Source organism: Colossoma macropomum, unplaced genomic scaffold, assembly GCF_904425465.1.
Source record: "Colossoma macropomum unplaced genomic scaffold, Colossoma_macropomum, whole genome shotgun sequence".
NCBI classification, from domain to species: domain Eukaryota; kingdom Metazoa; phylum Chordata; class Actinopteri; order Characiformes; family Serrasalmidae; genus Colossoma; species Colossoma macropomum.
In genome coordinates, this window is record NW_023494802.1 from 649719 (window position 1) to 676247 (window position 26529).

Below are 26529 nucleotides of genomic sequence, written 5' to 3' on the forward strand. Positions count from 1 at the left end.
TCAAAAGTTTGTAATTCTCAGGGAGGTTTGGTAGTTCTTGTTATGGTGTGATAGTTCTCAGGGAGGTTTGGTAGTTCTTGTTATGGTGTGATAGTTCTCAGTGTGGTTTGGTAGTTCTTGCTGTGGTGTGATAGTTATTGGTGTAGTTTGATAGTTCTTTGTGTGGTTTGGTAGTTCTAGTTGTGGTTTAATAGTTATTGTTGTGGTTTGGCAGTTTTTGATGTGGTGTGATAGTTCTTTGTATGGTTTGGTAGTTATTGGTGTGGTGTGATAGTGTGACAGTGATTCTAAACATTTAAATGGTGAATTTAAACTTTAAAATGGTGATTCTGAACTTTTAAACAGTAATTCTAAACTTTTAAATGGTGAATCTAAACTTTTAAACGGTGATTTGGAAAATTCTGAATGGTGCTTCCAAAATTTTGAATGCTGATTTGAAAGTTTTGAATGGTGTTTCTAAACTTTTGTATGGTGATTCCACACTTTTGAATGGTGATTTGAAACTTGTAAATAGTGATTCTAAACTTTTAAATGGTGATTTTAAACTTTTGATATTTTTTTAAATGCTGATTTGAAACTTTTAAACAGTGATTCTGAACTTTTAAATGGTGATTTTGAACTTTTGATAAACTTTAAAATGGTAATTTAAAACTTTTGAATAGCGATTTGCAAAATTCTGAAAGGTGATTCTAAAATGTTGTATCACAATCCTAAACCTTTGAATGATGAATTGAAAATTTTAAATAGTGATTCTAAACTTTTGAATGGTGAGATGAATCGTCTTAATGGTGAGTCTAATCTTTGAAATGGTAGTGTAGCTTAGAACATGCAAAATCACAAAAGAAAACGCTTCATTCACGTACTTCATTGATGAAGTCTCCGATGTCCCCAGGATGGGGTACCACTGGCCGGAGCGGGTACTGAGACTCTGGGACCACCGGCCTCTCGTCCACTCGCCGGACGCCCGGGGGCTTGGTCATGATGTGCTCCAAAGAGTCGGGCTGCTGCAGCTGACTCAGATCATAGTCCTGCAGATTAGACCACACATAACACTAAAGATACGCCTGCCATCCGCTAGCGTCCACAACACAGACCAGAATAATATGTCCACCAGGACCAGCTCTACACTGAGCTCCTCTGTGTGGAATAAACTCCAGGCTGCTCAGTTTCAGGCACTGTTAACAACAAAGAGGGTGAAGAAGGTTTTTCTGGCGTAAACTAAATGGCAATAAACTTGGCGGTTGGTGATTTTAGGGAGAAGGATGATCGTAGGCTGTCAGTCTTATCCATGGAGTTTATTTCAATCCAAGCAGGATAATTTTATATGTGCAATAAAATCTGTCAGACACTACCCTATCATGTTTTAAATTTCCAGTCAACACGGCCATGAAACACATTCTTTATTTTGAAGCATTTGGAAACATCTAAATAAGCAGAAAACACGTATTTAACAGAAATCACACAGAAGCTTCAACAACTAATTCTAATCTCAGCTGTTTGAGTGTTGAGTGTGTCACTCTTTACCTTTATTACAGCTTCCATTCTTTTCAGGAGACACACTTCCAATTTCTCAAAGAAATTAGCAGACACACCTTCAAAGTTCAGTCTTCAAGTAATCAAACACATTCAGTGATATTGAGGTCTGGACTCTGGGGTGGTCAGTCCATTGTTCCACCAGCAGCTTCTTTGATTTCTCCTTTTTCTGTCTGTTTATAATAACAGGACCCTAAATGTAGCAATCATTATATAGTAGTTTGTTCATACTTATAGAATTGCTACTTGTGCATTATTACGTGTTGCAATTTAAATTCTTACATGTTTACAGAGTGACATTCAAATCATTATAACACTGGAAATGCTTTTTGTAAATGCATTATATTTAGCATAATAAGTAGTGTGATATGTCGTTTTTTGAATGCATTATAAAAATGAATGATTGTTATTGTTTAAAAGAATATATCAACCTCTTTTTAAAGAGGTGGACCAAAACAAATGGCTCAAAAATACTTGGAAAACATTCTGGTTCCACTGACTTACATTAACAGTAAAGTTTTTTCCTTTTCCTGTAAAGTTATCATTTTGGAGGGGGAACAAGGTTTCGTTCTGACAGTGACAGACAGGATGTAGCTAATTCATTCATAGCTATTATTTTTTATGCAACTAAGCAAATGGTAAGTAATATGTTTTTTTGAGTTATGGGTATCAAATAACAATCATTATTAACAATGTATAATTAATGATCAGCTTTTGACAATTATTGATTACTCATATATCCTGAAGTAAATGGTTAATAATTTAAATGGTACCATTTGTCAATGTATATGTAACTATAAGTATTTACATTCATTAACAAATTATTAGATAGTTATTAGGTTTCTGTTTATTAAGCGTTTGTTATTTTAAAGTTTTATCTCTTATTCCTTTTCTCAGTGAGGCTTCTTGACAGCTACACATCCTTTCAGACTCATAGTGCTGAGTTGTCTTTTCCCAGTGGAAGGATGGACAGAAACACCTGTGGATGTTTTCAGATCTGAAGCAGCTTCATTTTCTCCTCTCTCTCAAAGATGAAAGCTGTGCTGTTTATCTGATGGGGACAGTTTTGGTGTCTACCAGGTCTTCCAGGTGGTTGTTAGGGGTCTCATTTCCTCTGTAGCTTCTAATCATTTCTTTGAACTCCAGTTTCGGAAAGTTCTCAGAAATATCTCTTTAATAAAAATGAACAACTTGTTCAATCTTTAAAATGATGGCTCTTAAAGGGTTCTTTAGTAAAGATAATGCTTCAATATATAGAACCAGTTTTGGTGTCTAACTAGGTCTTCCAGGTGGTTGTTAGGAGTTTGATCTCCAGTTTTGATAACTCCTGTTTTTCCTTTGACTTCCTCATTCCTTATACAAGTGGATCATCTTATATCTAATCTCTTCAGAGATATCTTCTCAAAAATAACTTGTACTTAATGGCTGTTTTGACTGGAAATCATTGCAAACTTCTGAACGGTAGTGCGTATCTCTAGAATCTGAGCTCCATTCACCTGGTCCTCCTCTCCTCCTCCCTCCTCGTCGTATTTCAGGATGTTGTCTCTGACATCGTCTTCAGGATCGATCAGCAGCTGTTTGGTCTGTCTCTCTTTCTCTCTCCGCTTCATCCACACCACAAACAGCAGAACCATGCCTGCAGCACACAAACACATACACAGCCAGTGTGAAAACCTCAATTAACTGAAACGCACAACTGTGTATGCTACGTTTTTGTGCAGGCACATTTTTCATTCATCAAGGTACAAACAATGTAAATGTTCCCTCAAAGGTACAACAGTGGTTTATTTTTTTTATTTTTTTTTAATTTTTACCCCGATTTTCTCCCCAATTTAGTCGTCTCCAAATCCACCCACTAGTTAGGACTCCCCCAATCACACGATGCTATCAACGCTAGGAGGGTGAAGGCTAACACAGGCTTCCTCCGAGACCTGTGAAGCCAACCACCGCTTCTTTTCGAACTGCCGCTCACGCAACGTCACTGGACAGCCGAACGCGCTCGGAGGAAAGCGCCAACCGCCAGATCTGTTACGTCAGCTAACAGACGTCTGCGCTGACTAGCATCGCACTGAGTGATGGGGGGAGAAGGAGGGGCCATCCTACCCACCCAGAGAGAGCGAGGCCAATTGTGCTCTCTTGGATTCCCGGCTACGGATGGCTGTAGCACCACCAGGGATCGAACAACAACAGTGGTTTTAAGGTCCAACTGTGCACCTTAAATAAGTTTTTCCAGGTGAAAAGTACATATTTGTACCTTTTCATAGCCTAACATTTTAAAACAGAATAATAAAATAAAAAGCCTTGAGTCGAGACAGGGTTGTGGAGTCAATACAATTTAGAAAATATAATTTCAATGGATTATGGTACAATTATGTTCCCTGACTAAAGGTACTGAGATGTACCCTTGAGGGTCACCAGTGACAAGAAGGGCACTGCCCCATTGACAGTTTAGTACCTTTATTTCTGAGAGTGTAGGGATGGTTTTGTTTGATTCTGAAAAGTGCCAGGTACAAATTCAGTTTGTTTGTTTTTTTTGCCAGCCTATTGCTATAAGAAACACTTAACTCTTAAGAAATCACTTAAATCTCATCTTTTCAAATCCAATTTTATTGATCACTGATTTTCTACAACCTTCTTAAATGCTCCTCACGTTAGCTAATGTCGTTCGACATCTTCTTTTACTGTTTACTGTTTGCTCTTTTGTTTTTGTACCTTTTTTTCTGTTTTACTTATACTCTGATATGTTCCAGTGAAACTGCTCTGATTACAGATGTTGTTTTCTTGTTCTTACTATTTCTGGTCCAATTGTTTTGTAACTCTATAAATAACATTAAGCTATTATCAAATCCCAGAGAACACAGACGCAATGTTCTCTTACAAAGGCCTACAAACACGAACACTGAGCTGGTGTGCAGTACATGGGTGTGGTTGTTGGGAGTCTCTAGAATGTTCTTCTCCACTCATTCATATCCAACCATTCATACAGGCTTGTCAGAATTTTGGTAAAAATGAAAATCTTAGAGAATGGTGGTGTTTGCGAAACAATGAGGTGTTTCCTGAAGAATGTTGGTGTTTCTTGAAGAATGTTGGTGTTCAGTGGAGACTGATCGCTGGAGAATGCTGGTGTTTCGAGGATAACGAAGGTGTTTTGCAGTGACTCTCAGTGTTTGTTAGAGAATAATGGCATTTTTTGGAGGATGGTGGCATTTGGTGTTGATGTTTGCTGGAGAATGAGGATGTTTTGTGGAGAATAATGATCTTTTTTGGAGAATGATGGTATTTGGTTGAGAATGTTGGTGTTTGGTAGACTGACGGCATTTGAGAATTATGGTGTTTGCTGGAGAATGTTGGTGTTTGGAGGATTTACATTTACATTTACAGCATTTAGCAGATGCTCTTATCCAGAGTGACGTACAAGAAGTGCGTTGTCTATCTAGAGAAAGTATCTTTGCTAGTTACCAATAGGTTAGAGAGAAAGCTAGTCCTGAGCTCACATACTGCTAGAAACCTTTGTTGGTAGGATAATGAAGGTGTTTCACTGTGAATGTTAGTGTTTGTTAGAGAATGATGGCATTTCTTGGAGGATGGTGGCATTTGGTGTTGATGTTTGGTGGCATATTAAAATGTTTTATGGAGAATTATGGTGTTTTTTGGAAAACGATGGCATTTGGTGGAGAATGTTGGTGTTTGGTAGACTGATGCCATTTGTTAAAGAGAGATGGTGTTTGTTGGAGAATGTTAGTGTTTGAGAATAAAGATGGTCAAGAATTATGGTGTTTGGTAGAGAATGCAGGCGGCACGGTGGGGCAGTGGGTAGCGCTGTCGCCTCACAGCAAGAATGGCCTGGGTTCGATTCCCGGCTGGGCGACCGGGGTCATTTCTGTGTGGAGTTTGCATGTTCTCCCCGTGTCTGTGTGGGTTTCCTCCGGGTACTCCGGTTTCCTCCTACAGTCTAAAGATGTGCAGTCAGGCTGATTGGACACACTAAATTGCCCCTAGGTGTGAGTGAGTGTGTGAATGTCTATGTCTGTCTGTCTGCCCTGCGATGGACTGGCGACCTGTCCAGGGTGTATCCTGCCTTCCGCCCAATGACAGCTGGGATAGGCTCCAGCACCCCACCGCGACCCAGAAGGATAAGCGGTTTAGATGATGGATGGATGGTAGAGAATGCAGGTTTTTTGGTTGAGAATGTTGCTGTTGCTGGAAAACTGACATTTTTGGAGAATGCGGGTGAAGAATGATAGTGTTTTTTGAAGAACGATGGCATTTGGAGAAAGCTGTTGTTTGGTAGACTGATGGCCTTTGGTTAAGAGAGATGGTGTTTGTTGGAAAACGTTAGTGTTTGTTTGATAATAAGGATGTCTGGGCAAGAATTATGGTGATTGGTGGAGAATGAAAGTGTTTAGTTGAGAATGTCAGTATTTGGTGGAAAATGGTCGTTTTTGGAGAATGTTGGTGGAGAATGTGTTTTTTGGAAAATGATGGTCTTTGGTGGAGAATGTTGGTGTTTGGCCAAGAACTATGGTGTTTGGTGGAGAATGAAGGTGTCTGGTTGAGAAAGTTGCTGTTTGGTGCAAAACAATCTTTTTTGGCAAATGCTGTTGGACTGAAGGTGTTTGGTGGAGAATGTGGATATTTGGTTGATCAGTGTTTGGTTAAGAATGGTTGTGTTTGGTGGAGACTAATGTCAATCATTTTGGCCCAATATTACCCAATAGAAGCATATAAATAAGGAATAAAATAGGTCCTACTACTGAACCCTGAGGAACACCTGAAATAACACAGCTGAATGATGATGTACAGTGCTCTTTAATTACATGTCAGTGCAAAGGTTTATAATGGTAAATTATCCTTTGTATAGAGAACTCAATTATGCATAAACATGCTTCTTTACAGTGTTTGGGTTAAGCTTGTCAAGCATTGCGAAACAAAAAGCTGCACTGCAAATACCAAAGACATGACAAAAATGTAAGGGATAGATTCCTTACCACAAGACAATAACTTTTCATAAATTTCAAGTCATAAAAAAATATCTACTCTTTAAAATATGAATGTGTATGGACAAAGTTTTGAAACTGGGCATGTAGTGGAGAATGATGAATGTTGGAACAAACCCAAACACTGGGTTCATGTGCTGTATATGTGTGTGGTTGTGAGGAGTCTCTAGAACATTCTTTCTGCTGGTTATTTGGCTTTTTAGATATTTTACTGGATGTCTTTAGCCAGAGGCCGACATTAGGAAGACGTATTTTTCTTGCTGAGGTCAAATTTCGCTTTCGTTATATATCACAAAATATACTGTGCATCCACGAACCTCAGAACCACAGTCGATAACAAGTCCCCACAAGCCATGCCTGCAAAGACGCACATCCACACATCCACTCTACGATGCAGAAAATCTTCCCTTACAAGACAACAATGTGTTCTTGCTCATGCTAGGTAAATGTTTTATAGATATGACTGGGCGAGCAACTTGCCATCTCCAAAGAGTAGGCTTCTCTTCACTGCCTGCAAAAGCTTTCAATATTACATGGCATGAACTGAAGCACGTCCAGCCTCCGCTTTGTTTGGAGCAGCACATTTTTAGCCACAAGGCTAAAATGAATGTGAAGGTGAGAATAAGGTAATACAAACCGAAGGTGAGAATAGGCCCCGGCTACGGTTATTTAAACCATAAGCAGAAGAATTAGCCGCAGGTCGAATAAGGTCCAGAATTAGGGTAGACGTGTCAGGGCATGGATACAAAGAAATAAAGAAATTTCTTCTTCTCTCTTCAGGTCATACTTCGGTTATGGACAGGAAGTACTGATCCATGCCTTAGGCCTCTGGCTTTGTGGTTAGAGGCAGTCTAGTCTGGGGAAAGTCGAGGTACACTTTGTGTTTGAAGTGGGGTGACGTGTGTGTATGAAAGAGCTAGGGTTGGATTTAGGCTTCTCAAAGGTGCCCTAAAGTTTGGAAACTTGGTATAATGGCACCTTTCTATTCCAGTCCATTTAAAAGCCACAAGTGCAGGCCGTATACCAAAGCCTAAACAATGATACCTTAAAGTCTCAGTGTAAAATCAATAATCTTTCGATAAAAGCTTCAACAACAATGATATTGCATTGCAAGTTGAGCTGTGTGAAAAGTCTATGTCTGTGTTCAGCAGTGCTCAATTAGCCTCTGCTTGGAAGATCTTGCTTTTTTTAAATTCAGGGCTTAAATTAACAGGTCAAAGATTTCACACAGGCTGCACTAGCAACACAGCACTGAAACTGAAATAGAAAACTTACTTAAAACATTAAAAATGCAAATTCTTCAATTCTTGGCCATTATTAGACAAAAACATTTCATGTTCACATTTCCCTCTAGATCTACCAGGCCTGAAACGATTTCCAATCACAGAAAGCTGCCAAATGTATCGTGCTCTTTCACAAATTATATTTTTATTGAGCAAAGTGATTGATCCAGTTACTTATCCATTTGGTAAAAGGATGTCTGTAGACCACTCTACAGTGTAAGAACTGTATGTGTGAATGACCAACATGTGTGAGCCAACACCAATACCTTTTACTACCTTTCACTGTCAACATTACACCATTACTGCCTGTCAACACCAGGGGCTCTCAAACATTTCCACCCCTAGGCCCACCTGTTCATAAGTTCGAAGCATAGCGGCCCACAGGAAAACTAAAGTCTAAAGCTTTTTTAAATACAATTTTCTTTTTATTTTCTGTGCTGACATTGAAAACCTGAGAATCAGGGCCTGAAAAAGATCAGATCGTCCATTTTGGTTCAATCACTGGTCCCAAAATTCGCATTATGTTAAAAATGATATATTTGCAGAGATGTTAAAAAAAAGAAGAAAAAGCAAAAAGAATAGAAATGTATGAGGTGGATGTGTGTGATTTGGAGCTGCAGTGCACTGCATTTTCACTGAAAATACTCCACTGTATTTGATTTCTATTTAGTTTTGAGGGGTTTTGCGATTAATTTGAAATAACCAGACCTCACTCCATGCACCGGGCTTTTGGCATCAATCAATGATAATAATAACCCTTACTTTATATCTGCCTCTTTTGGATCGGTTTATCAATTTGAGTTTAATCACTCACGTCGCTGATGCTTAGCCAAAAATAAGCTCCAATCCGTGAGGCAAAATCAAACATGGATCTTCACTATTATTTTATTTTACAGCTGCTCATGCTGCAGAAATGAGAGCAAATGAGGGTCTGTAAAGAGCAAGACATTAGAACAGGCAGATTATGCTGGCCAGGGTTTGTTTGGAAGCAAACCGAGACCCGAATACGGGTGGAATGTCCACTCCATCAGAATGGAGCGGACCAAAAAAAAGTCCGCACCAAACAAGGCAGGTGTAAAAGCGCCCTGAGAAACTTCTCCACCGGCCCACAGGTTGAGAAACCCTGGTCTACACTACAAAACAGACAAATCTGCTTTATTTTGTCAAGAAGTTCTGACACATGAGGCAGACAATTCAGCAATGACGCCATCTAGGGGGTGTCAAGGGGGGCCAAAGCTAACCTGATACAATCGCTGGGACCCCCAGTGAGTTACTTACGCATAATATGATGCATAATATGATGCATAATATGCTTCTATGCTATGATATTCTTGTGTATGTTTTAACCTTTTTCTGTACATATATTTATTTTTTTCTGTATAAATTTTTAACATTGTATATCACCATTACCTATGATAGTATTCTTTCTCTGTTTATCTTTTTTCTCATTCTATTTTCTGCCTCTTTCACACATTAACACTATCTTATCACTCCACAGTGATGAATACAGTGTATGCAGCCACACTTGCTATAGTGTTAGTCTTTAGGTACTAACTACACACTTACCAGTGTCATGACACCTCAATTAGAACTGACTCTAAATTCCAGCCCCTGAAACCAGCAGCAACAAAGACAGAATCCTCAGAAGCACAGTGACTCACTGAGCAGTATAATGATGCAGATGAGGATGGCTATAATGGCTCCAGTGCCCAGTCCAGCAGCTGCCACGGCGCCGACCGCAGTGCAGTCTCCGTGTTCGTCACATGGACAAACCTTCACCTTAATGATGGAGCGGTTGGACAGAGGAGGGTTCCCTGAGTCCGACACAGAGATGGGAACCTCATACACCCCTGACTCCAGGAACTGGATCCTCAGACTCAGCCGGGCATAGTCTCCTGTGAGCAGAGGGATAGGTCAGGATGTGGGATTGCAGATTAACATTTGGGATATTAAAGGATTTGCAGGTTAGGGGTTTGATTTAGGGATTTATGATTGGGTTTGGGGATTTAGTGTTTGGGTTTGGGGATTTGGGATTGGGTGTTTGGGTTTGGGAATTAGGATTTAGCGTTTGGGTTTCGGGATATGTGATTGGGTGTTTGGGTTTGGGGATTTGGGATTGGGTGTTTGGGTTTGGGGATTTGGGATTGGGTGTTTGGGTGTGGAGATTTGGGGTTGGGTGTTTGAGTATGGGGATTTGGGGTTGGGTGTTTGGGTTTGGGGATTTGGGATTGGGTGTTTGGGAATTTGGCATTTGGAGTTTGGGTTTGGGAATTTGGGATTTAGTGTTTGGGTTTGGGGATATGTGATAGGTGCTTAGGTTTGGGAACTGGAGATTGGGTGTTTGGGTACAGGGATTTGGGATTGGGTGTTTGGGTGTGGAGATTTGGGATTGGGTGTTTGGTGTTGGAGATTTGGGATTGGGTGTTTGATTTGAGGATTTGGGATCGGGTGTTTGACTTGAGGATTTGGGGTTAGGTGTTTGGGGTTGGGTGCTTGATTTGGGGATTTAGGGTTGGGTGTTTGGGATTGAGGATTTTGGGGTTGTGTGTTTCATTTGGGGTTAGGTATGTGATTTGAGGATTTGGGATTTGGTGTTTGACTTGAGTATTTGAGGTTCAGTGTTTGGGTTTAGGGATTTGGCTTTGGGTGTCTGATTTGGGGTGGGGTGTTTAGGTTTAGCGTTTTGGGGTTGGGTGTTTGGTGTGGGGATTTGGGTGTCTGAGTTTGAGGATTTGGAGTTGGGTGTTTGAATCTGGAGATTTGCGGTTAGGAGTTTGGGGTCAGGTGTTTGGGTTTAGGGATTTAGAGACAGGTGTTTGGGTTTGAGGTTTTGAGGTCTGGTGTTTGGGTTTGGGGTTCAGACAGAATTTCTGGTCTGATTAAAGTTCCTCACCATTAAGACGGGACACTGTCCAGTTCCTACGGAGGATGGAGGGGTGCATGGGCAGCTCAAAGACGAAGGGGCCGACGTTTGGGTCAGTGTCAGCATCTGCTGCGGTGATGTTGATGGAGTTAGCGTTCGCTCTCTCACAAATCTGAGCCTCCCGTGGGACTAAAGATGGAGCGTTATCATTCACATCGATCAGATAAATCTGCAGTGTACCTGTACTGCTGGCTGGAGGAGAGCCTGAGAGAGAGAGAGAGAGAGAGAGAGAGAGAGAGAGAGAGAGAGAGAGAGAGAGAGAGAGACCAAATTTTTAATGGGTCCTTTATTAAATCAAATCATTTTACGTAGAGACGTAGAGTCCAGTTGAATATTTAATCATAAGATTATTGAAATGAAGAGTGAGGAGAATGAGCATGAGAAAGAGAAAGAAAAAAGAAAAAGATGAGGAGGAGAGAGGGAGAAGACAGAGAGCAAGAAAGACAGGAAGGAGAGGAGAGAGTGAAAGAAAAGAAAGACGAGAAAGAAAGAGAGAGTGAGAGAAAGAAAGAAATAGAGAATAACAGAGAGAGAAGAAAGAGAAGAGAGAGAAGAGAAAGAGAGTGAGAGAAGAGAAAGAAAGAGAGTCAGAGAAAGAGGAGAAAGGAGGAGAGGAGAGAGGGAAGAGAGAAAGAGTAGAGAAAGAAAGAAATAGAGAATAAAAGAGAGAGAAGAAAGAGGAGAGAGAGATGAGAAAGTGTGAGAGAGACAGAAGACAGAGAGTGAACATGAGAGGAGAGAGTGAGAGTGAGAGAATGTGAGAGAGAGAAGAGAGAGAGAGATCAGCAGAAGAATGAAGGATGGAATAGCTGTAAATGAAAGCAGGCACTTTGGCTTTTTACTAATTAACCTCGTGTTTGACTCACTCAACATGTGAGGAAAGTGTAAAAACAGTGAGAGAGTGTAACGAGTCCTGCTAATAGAAAGTTAAAACGCTGAAGATCGTAGCTCTTCTGACATTTAAATTATGCCTGTGACCTAATCATTACTGGAGGAAAAGGGCTAAAATCACTTTTCTATTAGCGCCACTTTGTAGAGAAATTGGCCTTTTATGCTGATGTAAGACCAGTGCTCCCAACTCTCATCCTTATTTTAGCTGCTGCAGGAAAAAGAAAATGACAAATGAAAAGTCAGATTAGCTTATAAAGCTCTGAACTCCTTACAGCCTTTAAAGAAGGAGTTTAACCAAAAATCTCATTTACAAAGTCCCGCCCCCTCAACACAAACACGGCCCTTCAGCCGAGTCACGTCTGGTGTCTGAAGTTTGCTTCTTTACTTTTGTACTGGAGCTATGAGGCTAATGTAGCTAACAACCCATGTGATACATGGCAATAATATCGGACACATATAGATATAGGAAATATTTGGATTTCCATTATATCCAACTTTCCAATATATACACATATTTATTGAAACTGGCCATTTTCACGTATAATTCAGTCTTATATCTATATATTATATATAACACACATTTAACATTTAACAAAGCATTAATCCTATATGGATTCCATATATTACTCATGTATGCTAGCTTCATGTTATATAATGTCAGTTTTTCATGTATGTTGCTGATATTTTACTTCTAAAAAAGCGTTTGTTTCAGACATATATTACACATATGATCCATATATTATGTATATAAGGGTTCACCCACCTATATATTTGCATATCAGTACAATACCAGCATGCACCACACAAATATATCATAGAACCATAAACAATCACTGTGGTGTCACAAAGTCCTGACTGCTAGCCTAGCCACTGAGCAATAGGCTAATACATAAACTAATACACAAAACAGAGAGAGAGAAAGAGAGAGAGAGAGAGAGAGAGAGGAGAAATGGCAGTGTGTGTGTGTGTGTGTGTTTGTCAGTTGATCTAATGGTCAAGTGTTGTTGCATCTTGGCAGACTGTGTGTGTGTGTGTGTGTGTGTGTGTGTGGTGTGTGTGTGTGGATCACAGTGTAATTAACACTCTCAGAACTCTCAGACATCTGTCTCTATTACACACACACACACACACACACACACACACACACACCCCCCCCACTCACAGAAACTTTATCATTCTAGATGTTATAATGTGTTAAAATGTGTTATAATGTTTTTTGCACTCCACAGGTAAAAATGCCATCTTGTTCATTTTGTCCCACGACCAGTAAACAGTCTTTTATAGACTAATTATATAAAAATAGAAATATAAGATACCATTTTAGAAACACAAGATTTCGATTTAGAAATAAAACGTGGCCCTTTTTAGAAGAACAAGTTACCATTTTAGAAACACAAGATACTATTTTAAAAATACAAGTTACCATTTTAGAAATATAACATTTTAAAAATACAACATACTGTTTCAAAAGTATAAGATACCATTTTAAAAATATCAGATATCATTTTAAAAATATAAATGACCATTTTAAAAATATAAGATACCATTTTAAAAATATGACACCATTTTAGAAATTACATACCATATATAAAGCATTGTATATTTTGTTGTTGTGTTAGCTCCTCCCCTGTTCTGTCATGTGTTCAGCTCACACCTATTTCTTGTTCTTAGCTCCGCCCTGTCATTGTTCTCAGCTGTCTCTCATCTTGAGAGTTTGTATATATATATACATATAATCCTTGTTTCAGTCTTGTCTTTGCTTGGCATTAAATGTGAAAATATGTGCATGTTTGTTCTGGACTGTTCATAGATCAGTTGTAGCTTTGCTGTTATGATGCTTTAGTTTTGCCTCTTGTTTGTTTTACTCGCATTCTTGTTTTTCCTGCTTATTGCTCCTGTTTCTGGCATGGACTTCAATAAAATCAACTCGCACTTGCATCCTGCTTCATCTCCTGCTTACCCAACATTACAAAAGTTACTGTTTTAAAAATATAGATCATCATTTTAGAAAAGTCACCATTTTAGAAACACAAGTTACTGTCGGTAACTTTAGAAGTGTTTAGATTTTTTAGTAAGTGCTTAGTTACTGTGTTAGAAATGCAGGATAATGTTTCAGAATGTTTAGACAGGTTTAGAAATACAGGTAACACATCATCCAGGTAGTAACACACAATATTTTATTTCTTCTTGCGAACACATGACTTGCACTAACAGCGCACAACCGCATATCAATAACCACATCATCCAGAAATAGAGTATTTTCTAGGAGTTTGTGTCGTTGCTGCTGTAATTTCACAGCCGCGCTACACTGCACAGATAACACATCTCCTGATTAAGATTAGGAGTGATTTAATCGGATCGGTGCGAAGAGAAACACATCCAGCAATCTGATACAGAAATAGAGCATATAATCCTCAGAGAGAGAGAGAAACTTTATCATAAACAGTAGAAGATGGACCAATCTATGATTTATGAGGTGGATTAGATTTCAGACCTCATTCCAAGTGTGTATTTAGAGTGGAAATCAGCTGATATTCAACCACATATCTATAGTGGACATCAATCAATTCTGCTCACATATTTATGGAAGGAATCAGCTGATCATGATCACATATTTATAGAGAAAATCAGCTCCAAATAATCCACTTCTAATCATATATTCAGAGCAGACTTCATCTGATTCCATTCATGTATTCACAGTGGAAATCAGATTTTTCAGATTTTATATTTATTTTGTCATTTGTCCAATGTTGCCAGTATATTGAATTACTAAACTTATAAACAAACTTACTATGAAACTTATTACCAAAAACAGAACTCGTAAAACAAAACTCTCTCCATCTCTTTTTTCCCTTTATTTCCCTCATTCTTGCTTTTCTGTCTTTCTCTCATTCAATCTCTCCATGCTGCGTATTCTGTTTTCCTTTCCATCTCTCTCTCTCTCTTTTCATTCATCTCTCCATCCAACTCTTCCTCTCTCTCTGTTTCTCTTTCTATTCTTAGCCTCTCTCTCTCTTTCTTCTCTTTTCCTCTTCCTTTTCTTTCCTGTCTCTCTCTTCTGTGTTTCTCTTTCTTTCTCTTCTTACTTTTTCTCTTTCTTCCTCTCCCTTACTTTCCCTGTCTTCTGCATCTCTCTGTCTTCTCTCTCATCCTCTGTCTCTTTCTTTCCCTTCCCCCTCCCTCTCTCCTTCTCTCATTCTCTCTCCCTTTCCCTCCCATCTATCTCTCTCTGTACTTCTCTCTCTCCCTTTCCTTCCTGCTTCTCTTTCTTTCTCTTTCTTTCTTTCTTTCTTTCTCTCTTCCCCTCTCCTTCTCTCTCACTTCCTTTCCTTCCTGTCTCTACTTCTCTCACTCTCTCCCTTTCTGTACTTCTCTTACCTCTCTCTCTCTCTACCTTTTTTTTCCTGCTTCTCTCTCTCTCTTTCTCTCTCTTTCCCCCTTTCATCTCTCCTTCTCCCCCTCCCTTTCCTTTCTGTCTCTCCTTCTGTCACTCTCTCCTTTTCCTTCCCATCTCTCACTCTCTTTTCTTTTTGTCTCTCTCTACTTTTCTCTCTCCCTTTCCTTCCTCTCTCCTTCTCTCTCTTTCTTTTTTTTCCTTCTCTCTCTCCTTCTGTCTTGCATTCATTTTCCTTCCTGTCTCTCTCTTTCTCTTTTTCTCTCCCCTTCCCTTCTATTTATCTCTCTCTCTCTCTCTGAGCAGATAGCAGTGTTTTGGGATTTTAAGTGTGTTTTGGGGTTTTAAGTGAAATAAAGAGTGGATGGACAGACAGACGCAGACGGAGGAGTGCAGAGGATCTATTTTTGGTGATGTTGGGGATTAGGCTGGTGATGGAGAGGAGGATGATGAGGAACGCCTTCATCACTCCATTCCCCCCAGCACCTATTACCATAATCCCCCCATACACACATACACACACACACACACACAAGCACAGACACACACAAACACACACACACTCTCTCTCTCTGAGAGCTCCTCAGAGTCTGTTACAGCCAAAACAGCCTTTAAATACGAGTTCTTCATTTTTCAGTGTCAGAAAAATGACACAGAAAAATGTCACACAACTAACTCTAATATCCAGAGGTGGCGCCACACCTCCAAAAGTGGTGGGGCAAAAAATGCTGCTTCAAAAAAATTGAAATGCAGTTAGGCCACTGACTAAAATTGCCTTTCATGTCATGCTAATGAAGTCTTTATAAACCAATTTAGAAGTGGGTTACTAGTTTACAGCATTTACTAACGTACATACTGAGGGATTTTTACTTTCTTAAACATTTTTACTGTTACTAAAGTGAGTAAAGGAATCTTTCTACTCTGTTTCATTTTTACCATTTGTATTTATTTACTAATTCCTTGTTGTGTTTAATTTCAGCTTGTTTTGATGGTGGTCATACTTGTACTGCCTTGTGATTGGTTAAATCTCTGACTTTGGAGCTTTGTGTTTTGGACCAAAAGAATCCCAAAAAGAGAAGAACAGAGTCACACAATCTTCAGCTCCTGTGCTAATAAATGCTGGATGTAAGTTTCCAGTACTTAAGTAAATTTTTAAGCTGCTTCTTTTGTATTTCTATTCAAGTTGTTTTGGATAAGTTACTTTTACTTATTATTTAATGCAAGTATACTCTTACTTGCTCCTCTACTCACCTCTGAACCTGATAAAGAACAGTGTCAGTGTTAGTTTTGATGCTGCTTCAGAAGCTGCAGCCTCAGATAGCAGTATTTGTTTGCTAGCAGCATTGATAGCAGTTCATTTTCTAAAAACCCACCACAGCTTGCTTTTTATGATATTGTATTTCTTTTCTTTGATTGTGGATGGCAAGGACTAAAGTGGACTAAATTACACATTTGGGTATAAAGTATGCTCCACGATGCATAATAAAACGCATGTCATGGTTTTATTGCTTGTCCCTCGTTATTTACAGCAGCTTGCAATGCAGGAATGATGTGAGTGTTTGTAAAGAGTAACATGTTAAAGCAGCAGTTTGTGCAGACAGTACAGTGAAAATGTGCAGTGGAAAAAAATGTGCTCTGGTGTTGAATTCTGTCGTGAATTAGCGCAGTTTAGTTGTTTGGTGTGGACCCCAATATGGGTGGAGTGTTCGCATAACCAAACTAAACTGCACCAACCAAGGCAGGTCTGAAAGCGCCTCCATCTGAAATGGAGATTCTGATTGGCTCTGAGTTTTACTCTGTCTGTTCGTGCTGATCAGTGCTTAATGCAGTTTAGCAAAACAAAAGTGGAAGTTTTTCTGTGCGTCCTGAACTCAGGAAGTAGTGGGACATCACCACAGTACTTTGAAAAGTGGTTGGTCAAATGCCCGCTCCAGCGGCCCTGCTAATGTCAGCTGTTTGAGTGCTCAGTGTGTCACTCTTTACCTTTATTACAGCTTCCTTCTTTTCAGGAGACTCACTTTCAGTTTCTCAGAGAAATCTGCAGACACACCTCCAAAGTTCAGTCTTAGAAGCTGGTTGATCATTTTCTGAAGTAATCAAACACATTCAGTGATGATGAGGTCTGGACTCTGGGGTGGTCAGTCCATTGTACAGCTTCTTTGTTTGATGTGCCTGTTTCCTTTTTTCAGTGAGGCTTCTTGACTTGACAGCTATACATCCTTTCAGTCCCATAGCGCAGAGTTGTCTTCTCACAGTGGAAGGATGGACAGAAACACCTGTGGATGTTTTCAGATCTGAAGCAGCTTGATTTTCTCCTCTCTCTCAAAAATAAAAGCTTTAAGTGCTGTTTATCTGATGGGGACAGTTTTGGTGTCTACCAGGTCTTCCAGGTGGTTGTTAGGGGTCTCATTTCCTCTGTAGCTTTTAATCATTTCTTTAAACTCCAGTTTTGGAAAGATCTCAGAAATACCTCTTTAATAAAAACGAACAACTTGTTCAATCTTTAAAATGATGATTCTTACAGGGTTCTTTAGTAAAGACAATGCTTCAATATATAGAACCATGAACACTCAAGGAGCCATTTATATGTTTAAATGGTTCTTTGCGTGAACATGTTGGAGTTTCAGCGCTGTCCCCAAAAGGTCTCCAGTGAGAATGTATCTGTTTATGATGTTTATGAGCTGGAGGCTGACTCTGAATTTGTGACGGTGCTGCTGTTAATGTATGGGTCAAACAAGGAGACATCACCTTTCTCTGTCTCTCTCTCCCTCTGCCTATCTCTCTCTCTCTCTCCCCTGCCTATCTCTCTTCCTTCTTTTTCTCCCTTTCTCTCTTCTCTGTCTCTCTCGGTTCACTCTCTCCCTTTCACTCTTTCTATCTGCCCTCCTCTCTCTTTTCTCTTACTCTTTCTGCCTCTCTCTCTTTAGTTTCTCCCTTTCACTTATCTGTCTAGCCCTCTTTCTCTCTCTCTCTCTCTCTCTCTCTCTCCCTCTCTCTTCTTTTTCTCCTTTTCGCTCTCCTCTGTCTACTTCCTTTCTCTCTTTTCTCTCTCTCTTGCCCTTTTCTCTCCCCCTTTTTCTCTCTGTTCTTTTTCTGCCTTTCTTTTTTCTCTGTCTACCCCATTTTTCTTTTTTTTTCTCTTTCTCTCTCTGCTTCTTTCTTTGTTCTCTCCCTTACACTGTTCTGTCTATCTTCTCTCTGTCTTTCTTCTTCTCTCTTTTCTCTGTCCCTTCTCTCTCTCTCTCTTTCTCCTCTGGCTCTTTTCTTTCTCTCCTCTCTCCATCCCTCTGTTCTCTTTCTCTCTCTATCTTTCTTTTCTCTACCTGTCATTGTCTCTTTTTTCTCTCACTCTTCTTTCTCATTTTTCCCTTCTCTTGTCTCTTTTCTGTCTGTGGCTACCTATTTCTTACTCTCTCTCTCTCTCTCTCTCTCTCTCCTCTTCAGCGAAAACGTTTATTGAATAAAGTCATACCGGACTGAAATAAAATAAAAGTTTTTGTTAACAGTGTTTTTGTTGTGGTAAAAGTAGAGCATGAGGAGTAAAAAAAGGAGATCTGGTGTGTGTGAGACAGAGAGAGAGAGAGAGAGAGAGAAAGTAAGACAGAATCCCTGAAGTGTACCCGCCTTAATGGCATTGTCCTTTAATCCTCACTTCCACTCCTCCATCAAAAAGAAGAGGAGTAGAGTGGCTGAAGAAAGAAAGAGAGAGAGAAAGAAAGAAAGAAAGAGGAGAGGAGAGGCTGTACATCACGGCCACTGCAGATGTCAGTCACAGCTGTGAGTTTAGGTAAACAGTGGAGCTGGCTGGAGCCGATAAGACTCAGAGAGAGAGAGAGAGAGAGAGAGAGAGAGAGAGAGAGAGAGAGAGAGAGAGAGAGAGAGAGAGAGAGAGAGAGCGCTTTATTCCTCTTTGTTACCAGCAGCACTCTTCAGGGAAGCTATAGTGAGAATATTCATAAACTTACCATTGTCTGCGGCCAGAAACGTGGCTTCATAGATATTCTTCTTAACGTAAATGGACTCGCGGTCCAGAATAGCAGTGGTGGTGATTTGTCCGTTAGAAGAGTTGATGGAAAGCCAGTTAGCAGGGTCAGCTAGCTTAGCATACCTGAGGATAGAGTAAATAAATAAATAAATAAATAAACACAGCAACCACAAGACATATTCAGATGCATTAACCATTTGTGAACTTTGATAAAGTTTTTTAGGTGAGTGTTTCTAATAAAGTGGCCAGCGAGTGGAAGTACAAGGTGGGTTCTTCTAATTAAGTGCCCAGTGAGGGGAAGTACAAGGTGGGTGTTTCTAATAAAGCGGCCAGTGAGTGAAAGTACAAGGTGGGTGTTTCTAATAAAGTGGCCAGCGAGTGGAAGTACAAGGTGGGTGTTTCTAATAAAGTGACCAGTGAGTGGAAGTACAAGGTGGGTATTTCTAATAAAGTGGCCAGCGAGTGGAAGTACAAGGTGGGTGTTTCTAATAAAGTGGCCAGCGAGTGGAAGTACAAGGTGGGTGTTTCTAATAAAGTGGCCAGTGAGTGGAACTACAAGGTGGGTATTTCTAATAAAGCGGCCAGTGAGTGGAAGTACAAGGTGGGTGTTTCTAATAAAGTGGCCAGCGAGTGGAAGTACAAGGTGGGTGTTTCTAATAAAGTGACCAGCGAGTGGAAGTACAAGGTGGGTGTTTCTAATAAAGTGGCCAGCGAGTGGAAGTACAAGGTGGGTGTTTCTAATAAAGTGGCCAGTGAGTGGAACTACAAGGTGGGTGTTTCTAATAAAGCGGCCAGTGAGTGGAAGTACAAGGTGGGTGTTTCTAATAAAGCGGCCAGTGAGTGGAAGTACAAGGTGGGTGTTTCTAATAAAGTGGCCAGTGAGTGGAAGTGCAAGGTAGGTGTTTCTAATAAAGTGGCCAGTGAGTGGAAGTACAAGGTGGGCGTTTCTAATAAAGTGGCCAGTGGCTTTTCACTTCCCCTACGCAAGTCACAAGATTTTTTTTTCTAATTGAGACACAATCTGTACCTCCAGTACAGAGTGTGATGGATTTTAACAGCCCTCACTCCATCCATTCTTCCTCTTTCTCCTTTAACATCCTTTACTCTTGTGAAAGAATGAGCTGTCCTCTTTCTCCCTCTGCTCAGCTCCTCTATCATTAAAACTGGATTAACAGCCACTGATGATAAAACTCCATTACAAAAGTCTAATCCCCATCCGCCGGACCCTTCAGACCCTTAAACAACCTTTTAATTAAACTCCCCAAACAGCACTTAATGTAGATATTATAAAACTTGTGAGAAGTGTATTAAACTCAATAATAGCCCTTCAGCTTGTGCCAATTTCAGCCCTGCATGATGGAGAATACTCTATTTTTTCCTCTCTCTGGATATTAAAAACCAAAACGGCCAGATTAACGGCCACTCCACGACATTCTGGCTGCAGATTTTGATCTCTATTGCTCTTCTGAAGCAACACTTTCGCTAATTAATTTGCTGCTGTATGCGAGATTTGTGAGCCGCCGCTATTTAAAGAGACCAGCTTTATTTAATACAGCGGCAAGGGAACAGAGATAAGAAGTGTTTTCTTTCCTTTTTAACACCTTAAATAAGCTCTCGGGTCATATTTAGTGGCACACTTACAGACAAGCTGCTAGTTAACGGTGCAGCAATGGCGTTGTTTATGCGGTAATTTCTGTAACAACAAACCATCAAGAGATGTAGCGGCACCAGATCCACAAGGACAAGATGGGCTATGAAGCTAATGTAGCTAACAAGCAATGGAAGCCTATACCCACCAATTAGCTTCATGCAAATTGGCCACTGGAGCCTTAAACCATGTGGAATTGTTAAAATGCCACTCCAGCCAAAATGAAAAACACTTTAGCCTTTGCTTCTGTTTTAAACATGCTTCCCACAGAGGTGCCAAGAGTATCTAGAGCAGGGGTCTCAAAGTCAAATTAGCTGGGGGCCACTAGCCACGTGATGTCCATTGGTGGCCAGTAAAGAAATGAGGGAAAAAAATTAACTCTTCATTTTAACTACCCAAGAAATAGACTCATTTAAGGGCACACTTTATGAATATTTATTAGCAATTCCTCTGTCACCACAAACCATAACTACTAATAATAAAACGCTAGTTTTAATAATAACAATTATTATAAAATGTACTATAAGCATTAGTAGTATAAATAATGTTTGATAAAAATGTATTGCTCAATTAATAATCAAATCAAATTTTATCAGTGGAATTATATGGAACTCTTTTTTTGACAGCATTGGAGTAAAGCTACTGTGAGTGAAATACAGAGCAGGGGCATGTTCAGTGTCACAGGTTGTGCACTGTTTTGCTACAGTTTCTGGTTGAAAGACATGTTTTGTCAAAAAGGTGTGAAACTGTATGTTTTCTCTCATTTGATGGACATGTCAGAGGTGTTACCCAATCAGCAGAGACGTGTATATTAACCTTGCCATCTTAAAATGTTAAAAAGGGTCCTCGACAAAAATGTTTGGTGTACACAACTATTGAAGATGTTAGGAGACATAGAATAGGCTAGAAGGACGCCAAAAAATGGCCGTATTAGCTGCTATAGCTACAACACTTGCATAACACATCAAAGTCTTCAACGCACCACAATTTCTGTTTAAATAACATTTTGCTACGTTTTGTTGGGGCTGAACGCAGCTCAGTCAAATCTACATTTTCAGTGGATTTGTTTCATAATTCCATTCAGTTCTTCACTGTGGTGCACTGTGTCTCCTCTTGAGTCCTGAATGAATCCACAAGGGCAGATTTAACTATCACTCTAAATTAGAATAACAGCTAAGTCAATGTGCAGCGATAAGTTTGCGTTTGACTGGTTCCTCTTGCATCAAGGGCTCTGGCTCTGCTTTTAACACTGTAATCATCAGCATGATTTTATAGAGCTTATGTTGGAGAACCAGCTATAGCAACTGACATGTAGGTGAAGCACATCTACTCAAAAATCAAGAAGAAATCAGCGCTCATCCACTGAGGTGCTGGAGCTAAAATCTGAGCAAACCTACTGTCAGTTGTAAATATTTAGCCACAGAAAAGCAGAACAAAAACATTTGCAGGCCGGATTTAACGATAAATTAAGAAATCTGTGTCAGGCCATATGAAGCTGTCTCATGGGACAGATGTTTGAGAACCCTACTCTGGAGTGAGATTTTCTGGTTTAAAGGGGTCGTCCCTGAGCTCCCTTGGTTTAAAGGGGTCAGCCCTGAGCTCCCTTTGCCCTTTAGTTGTTCATTGAAATGTTCTAATTTCCACAACCTCAGCCCCTTGGAGCAGTGAGAGATCGAGTCAGTATAAATACAGCTGTATGCAAAAGTTTTAAAACCACAAGTCAAATCACATGTTTGTTTTCTCAGTGTAAATAAATGAACACATTCTCTACAGAGAACACGTGCCCGCACATTTTAATACATAATTGCTGTTTATTTACTGACTTTAACATATTAGAGAAAACAAGACATAAAATATCAAAAGTGCCAACACTTTTGCAGAGGCCACATTTTATATTTTATTTTTTCCCAATATGTCAAATTCGACATAAACAGTAACAGTACATTAAAACGTGCAGAAGTGTGTTCTATGTACAGGATGTGTTCTTAATTTAAACCTAGAAAATCAAAAATAATGTCGAATTTGACAAGGACTGCCCACATACTTGCATACAACTGTGTGGACTTCAGGAACACAACTTGTCAAGAAATCATGCATTTCTTTATGACTTAATATTTCAATACTATGACACTTTATTTGCTGTGTTTATCACTTTATTCTGCCTGCTTGCTAGTTAGCAAACTGAGGGCTAGCAACAACAAGCAACAACAAAAAAGAGCAAACAAAACCAGATAAAATCATTATATGGAAAATGTATGCATGCTAAACTTCTCAAACAAGAACTTGCATTAAGTTTGCTTAGCTGGCTAATTAGCTCAATAAGGCTAGCCTAGCCAAAGACATGGGAGCACAGACCTTGGCCACATATATATGTGCAAGGAAAACCTTATGAGGATGTATCTTGAAGGTGGGAGGAACTTTTAAAAAACTACAATCACTTTAGAGCAGATACTTGAAGCCAGGCTATCTGTCTAATGCAGAAAGATAGCTAACATACTGCTAGGATGCCAAATATCCCATCTGTATGTGTTAGCCTACACATTAATGGCTATGCTAACAGTCAGGATTTCTTTATTGTAGTGGGGTGGCGGAGAGGGTTATATCACATTGGCATAATGCATGCTGGGTATTGTAGTGACAGAACACTAATAGATGAAAACATAAAATAGGATACAAAAACGTAAGCACTGTAAAGGCTATGCAATACAGAATATTGTAAACCACATCAAGTAACACATGAAACTGTAGGCTTAGGCTGGATTACCACATTTAGTAACTTCATGCAGACACTAATCGGTGAGGTGTAGCTATGTTAGCTTCGTAGCTTCAGTGCTCAAACTAAAGAAGCAAACTTCAGACACCAAACATGTTGACTACACTTAGGGCCAGAGGAAGAATCACCAGCTCTTCCTTTAAGACAGCGGCATAGGGGCACAGATAAGAGGGATGTTTTTTTGAAAGTCTTAAATAAGCTCTTGGGTCGTATTTAGTGACACATTTAGAGACAAGCTGCTAGCAAACGGTGCAGCGATGACACTGTTTGTGTCATAATGTCAGTTTCTGGGACAGTAAAGTATCAAAGACGGCAGTGTAGAGACACTGCGTGTAAAAGGACAGGCAGAGTGAGTGTTAAGGACAGCAATGCTGAAATGCTAATTAGAGTGTGGTTTGTGTTTATGCCTTCCAAGTCTTTCGGGCTGTCTTGAGGAGAAATTCTGCACCATAGTGACACAGAGCAGAGAAAAAAAGAAGGTGTTGGAGAAAGTGTGAGGGGAAAAAACAGACAAGAACGAGGGAGAAAACCCATCTCTTTCCTGCCCGAAGCGCCAGCCCACATTAATTACCCTCCAATAACGAATATTTGGAGTTAATTGCCAAGATGAAGGTGGTGAACGCTTCAGGAGAGGATGCACTTTATCGTGCGCCGTGTTCGAGTGAAGCAGAAGCACACAGAAGTACACAGTAGAACGCAAAAGGTTGGGCACAACTGATTAAATGTATATATGAACAGCAGTTGTTGATGTTTCCACAAGGTCTCAGTATTTGTGTATATATGTATATATGTACATAAACATATACATATATATGTACATGATGCCTCCAAAATGATAACTTTACAGGAGAACAGGACTGCAACAAACGACTTATGTGATAGTAGAATAATCTATCAATTATTGAAAGGAATAATCAATTATTCACTTTACAAATCACTAAATTACCAAATACCTCATATGTAGTTATCAGGTTTTAAATTTAGCTTGAGATTGTTTTATGCATTGTTTATTAACTAACAATGAAGACAATAAAGATGAAGAACTTATTAAAAAAATTCACTGCTGTAATTAACTTTTCTGCTAATACAAAAGATAAATAAAACTCTAATATCTTTTTCCTATCAAAATTTAAAAAACAAAGGATGTGCAAATGTTTAAAACTGTAAACATTATTTGGAAAGTGAACAAGGTCATTGTGAATAGTTACTTGCTTCTCTGTTTCAACTCCATTAATGATTCAAGAACATGCATTTCGAAATAGTAAATGGTACAGCTCATAACATGAAATAGGACGGCTTTTAATACTAACATTAGCTAGAACAGCTAACTTACTGAGATGAATCATCTTCATCCAGTGAGCCGGCATGTTTTTAGATGCCCCAAAATGGAGGATGTGCTCCCATGCCAGCTAAGGTCGGCTTTACAAATAGAACGACTGACTACTTTTTTGAGTTTAGAGTGAGATGCTCCTACACTTTTGAGGATTTTGTTTTTGAGGCTGCCATCACAATGTCAAAACACTCCTAGTGAGTGCCAGAAATATGCATAATGACATCACCAAATAATCAACTATTAAATTATTTGCCAGCTAATTTGGTAGTCGATTTTAGTCGACTAATTTGAATAACTGTTGCACCCCTATATATACAGGGTGATTCAAAAAGATTCAACCGATTTCAAAGCGCCATATTTTTACAACCGTGAGGTGCCTAGGAACCAATCACATACGAATTGAAAGAGGGGGTCATAGAGTTTCTGACTGTCACCGGAAGATGGCTCTCTTCAGTCTGCGAGGAGATGGCGACCCCTGAGCAGAAAGCTTTTTGCGTTCTCCACTTCAATAAGAGTGAATTCGTCATAACTGTGCAACGTGATTTTCGTCAGCAGTGAACCTCCAACAGCTCAGAGCGTTTGCCGTTGGTTCCACAACACTGGATGATCTCCAGAATCGCACTGAAAGAGCCATGAGTACAGTGACACCCGACATGCTCAATCCAGTATGGGATGAATTTGACTATGGCATTGATGTCGTCTGTACAGCTGGAGGAGGTTCATACTGAGCACTTGTAAAATTACATAATAAACCTTATGCTCATTTAAACCATTTACATTGTTCTGTAATGATTTATGAGTGAAATAAATCATTTTGAAATCAGATGAATCTTTTTGAATCACCCAACATATATATATATATATATATATATATATATATATATATATATATATATAGCTACTTATATCTTCTAAATAGTGTTATCAAAGCTTTTAATTGCCTATTTCAGTTATAAAACTATGCTGGTTGCTCCATCTGACTTACCGGTTGAGCCAAAAATAATAACACTCAAAAAAATTCACACGATTCAGCAACATTTCTTGTGTTTTTCTTATATTTTTCCTGCGTTGTCATTAGTGTTCAAGCACACTGGGTCTCTGTTTCTCCTATTGTTTGTAATTGGTGATATTTCATTTAGACCATGTTATTAATCTTTCTAATGTTTTACTTATCTATATGAGATTTTCCAGCTAAAATGAATAGCGCTATATTAAAAAATATTCTTCTTCTTCTTATTATTATTATTATTTTTATTACAACTTTTGGCCACTGCATAGTTTTTTGTGTTATCATAGATCTGAGGTCTTCACTATTAAACTAATATGTGAAAAATGGTAAAAACAAAGGAAAAGCCTTCATAAGTGGGTGTGTCTAAACTTTCAACTAGTACCATATGAATGAAAAACAGGCGAAGGCGAAGCCTGGGGGGCTGCGGAACGGTGGGATTTAATTTGCCACTGGACAGCTCATTATGTTCAGGTAGTATTTTGCAGGGTTTACCTGCCTGTCTCCCAGATCGCCTCTTTTACTCAACAGTCCCAATCAGGAGCCTCAAACAGCCTCGTGGAAAAGCCTGAAGTCCGCAAATAATCAACCGTTTTCCCTGCGTCAGCTTCTCCGCTAACAAGGAGCTCTATAGCAGGAGCAGGAACAGTGTTTGGGCAATAGAGACGTGGCGTTGTCATTTTTCAGGCACTTTTTAAAAGGAACACAACACTCTTCAACATGATTTATTTTTCATGTGGCTTCTAGGAGAACAATTGGTGAA

General features: G+C 39.5%; 1 protein-coding gene across 1 annotated transcript in view; it reads right to left on the bottom strand.

Annotated features, from left to right (window-relative positions):
* LOC118822071 (cadherin-4-like) overlaps positions 1 to 26529 on the bottom strand; it is a 501575-nt gene that overhangs the window by 3979 nt on the left and 471067 nt on the right. Inside the window, exons 12-16 of the mRNA XM_036590895.1 lie at positions 18987 to 19129; positions 10707 to 10940; positions 9475 to 9708; positions 3030 to 3169; positions 864 to 1028 (exon numbers count right to left, since the gene is read on the bottom strand). Coding sequence (XP_036446788.1) covers positions 864 to 1028; positions 3030 to 3169; positions 9475 to 9708; positions 10707 to 10940; positions 18987 to 19129 — 916 coding nt within the window. The remainder of the gene's footprint in view (positions 1 to 863; positions 1029 to 3029; positions 3170 to 9474; positions 9709 to 10706; positions 10941 to 18986; positions 19130 to 26529) is intronic.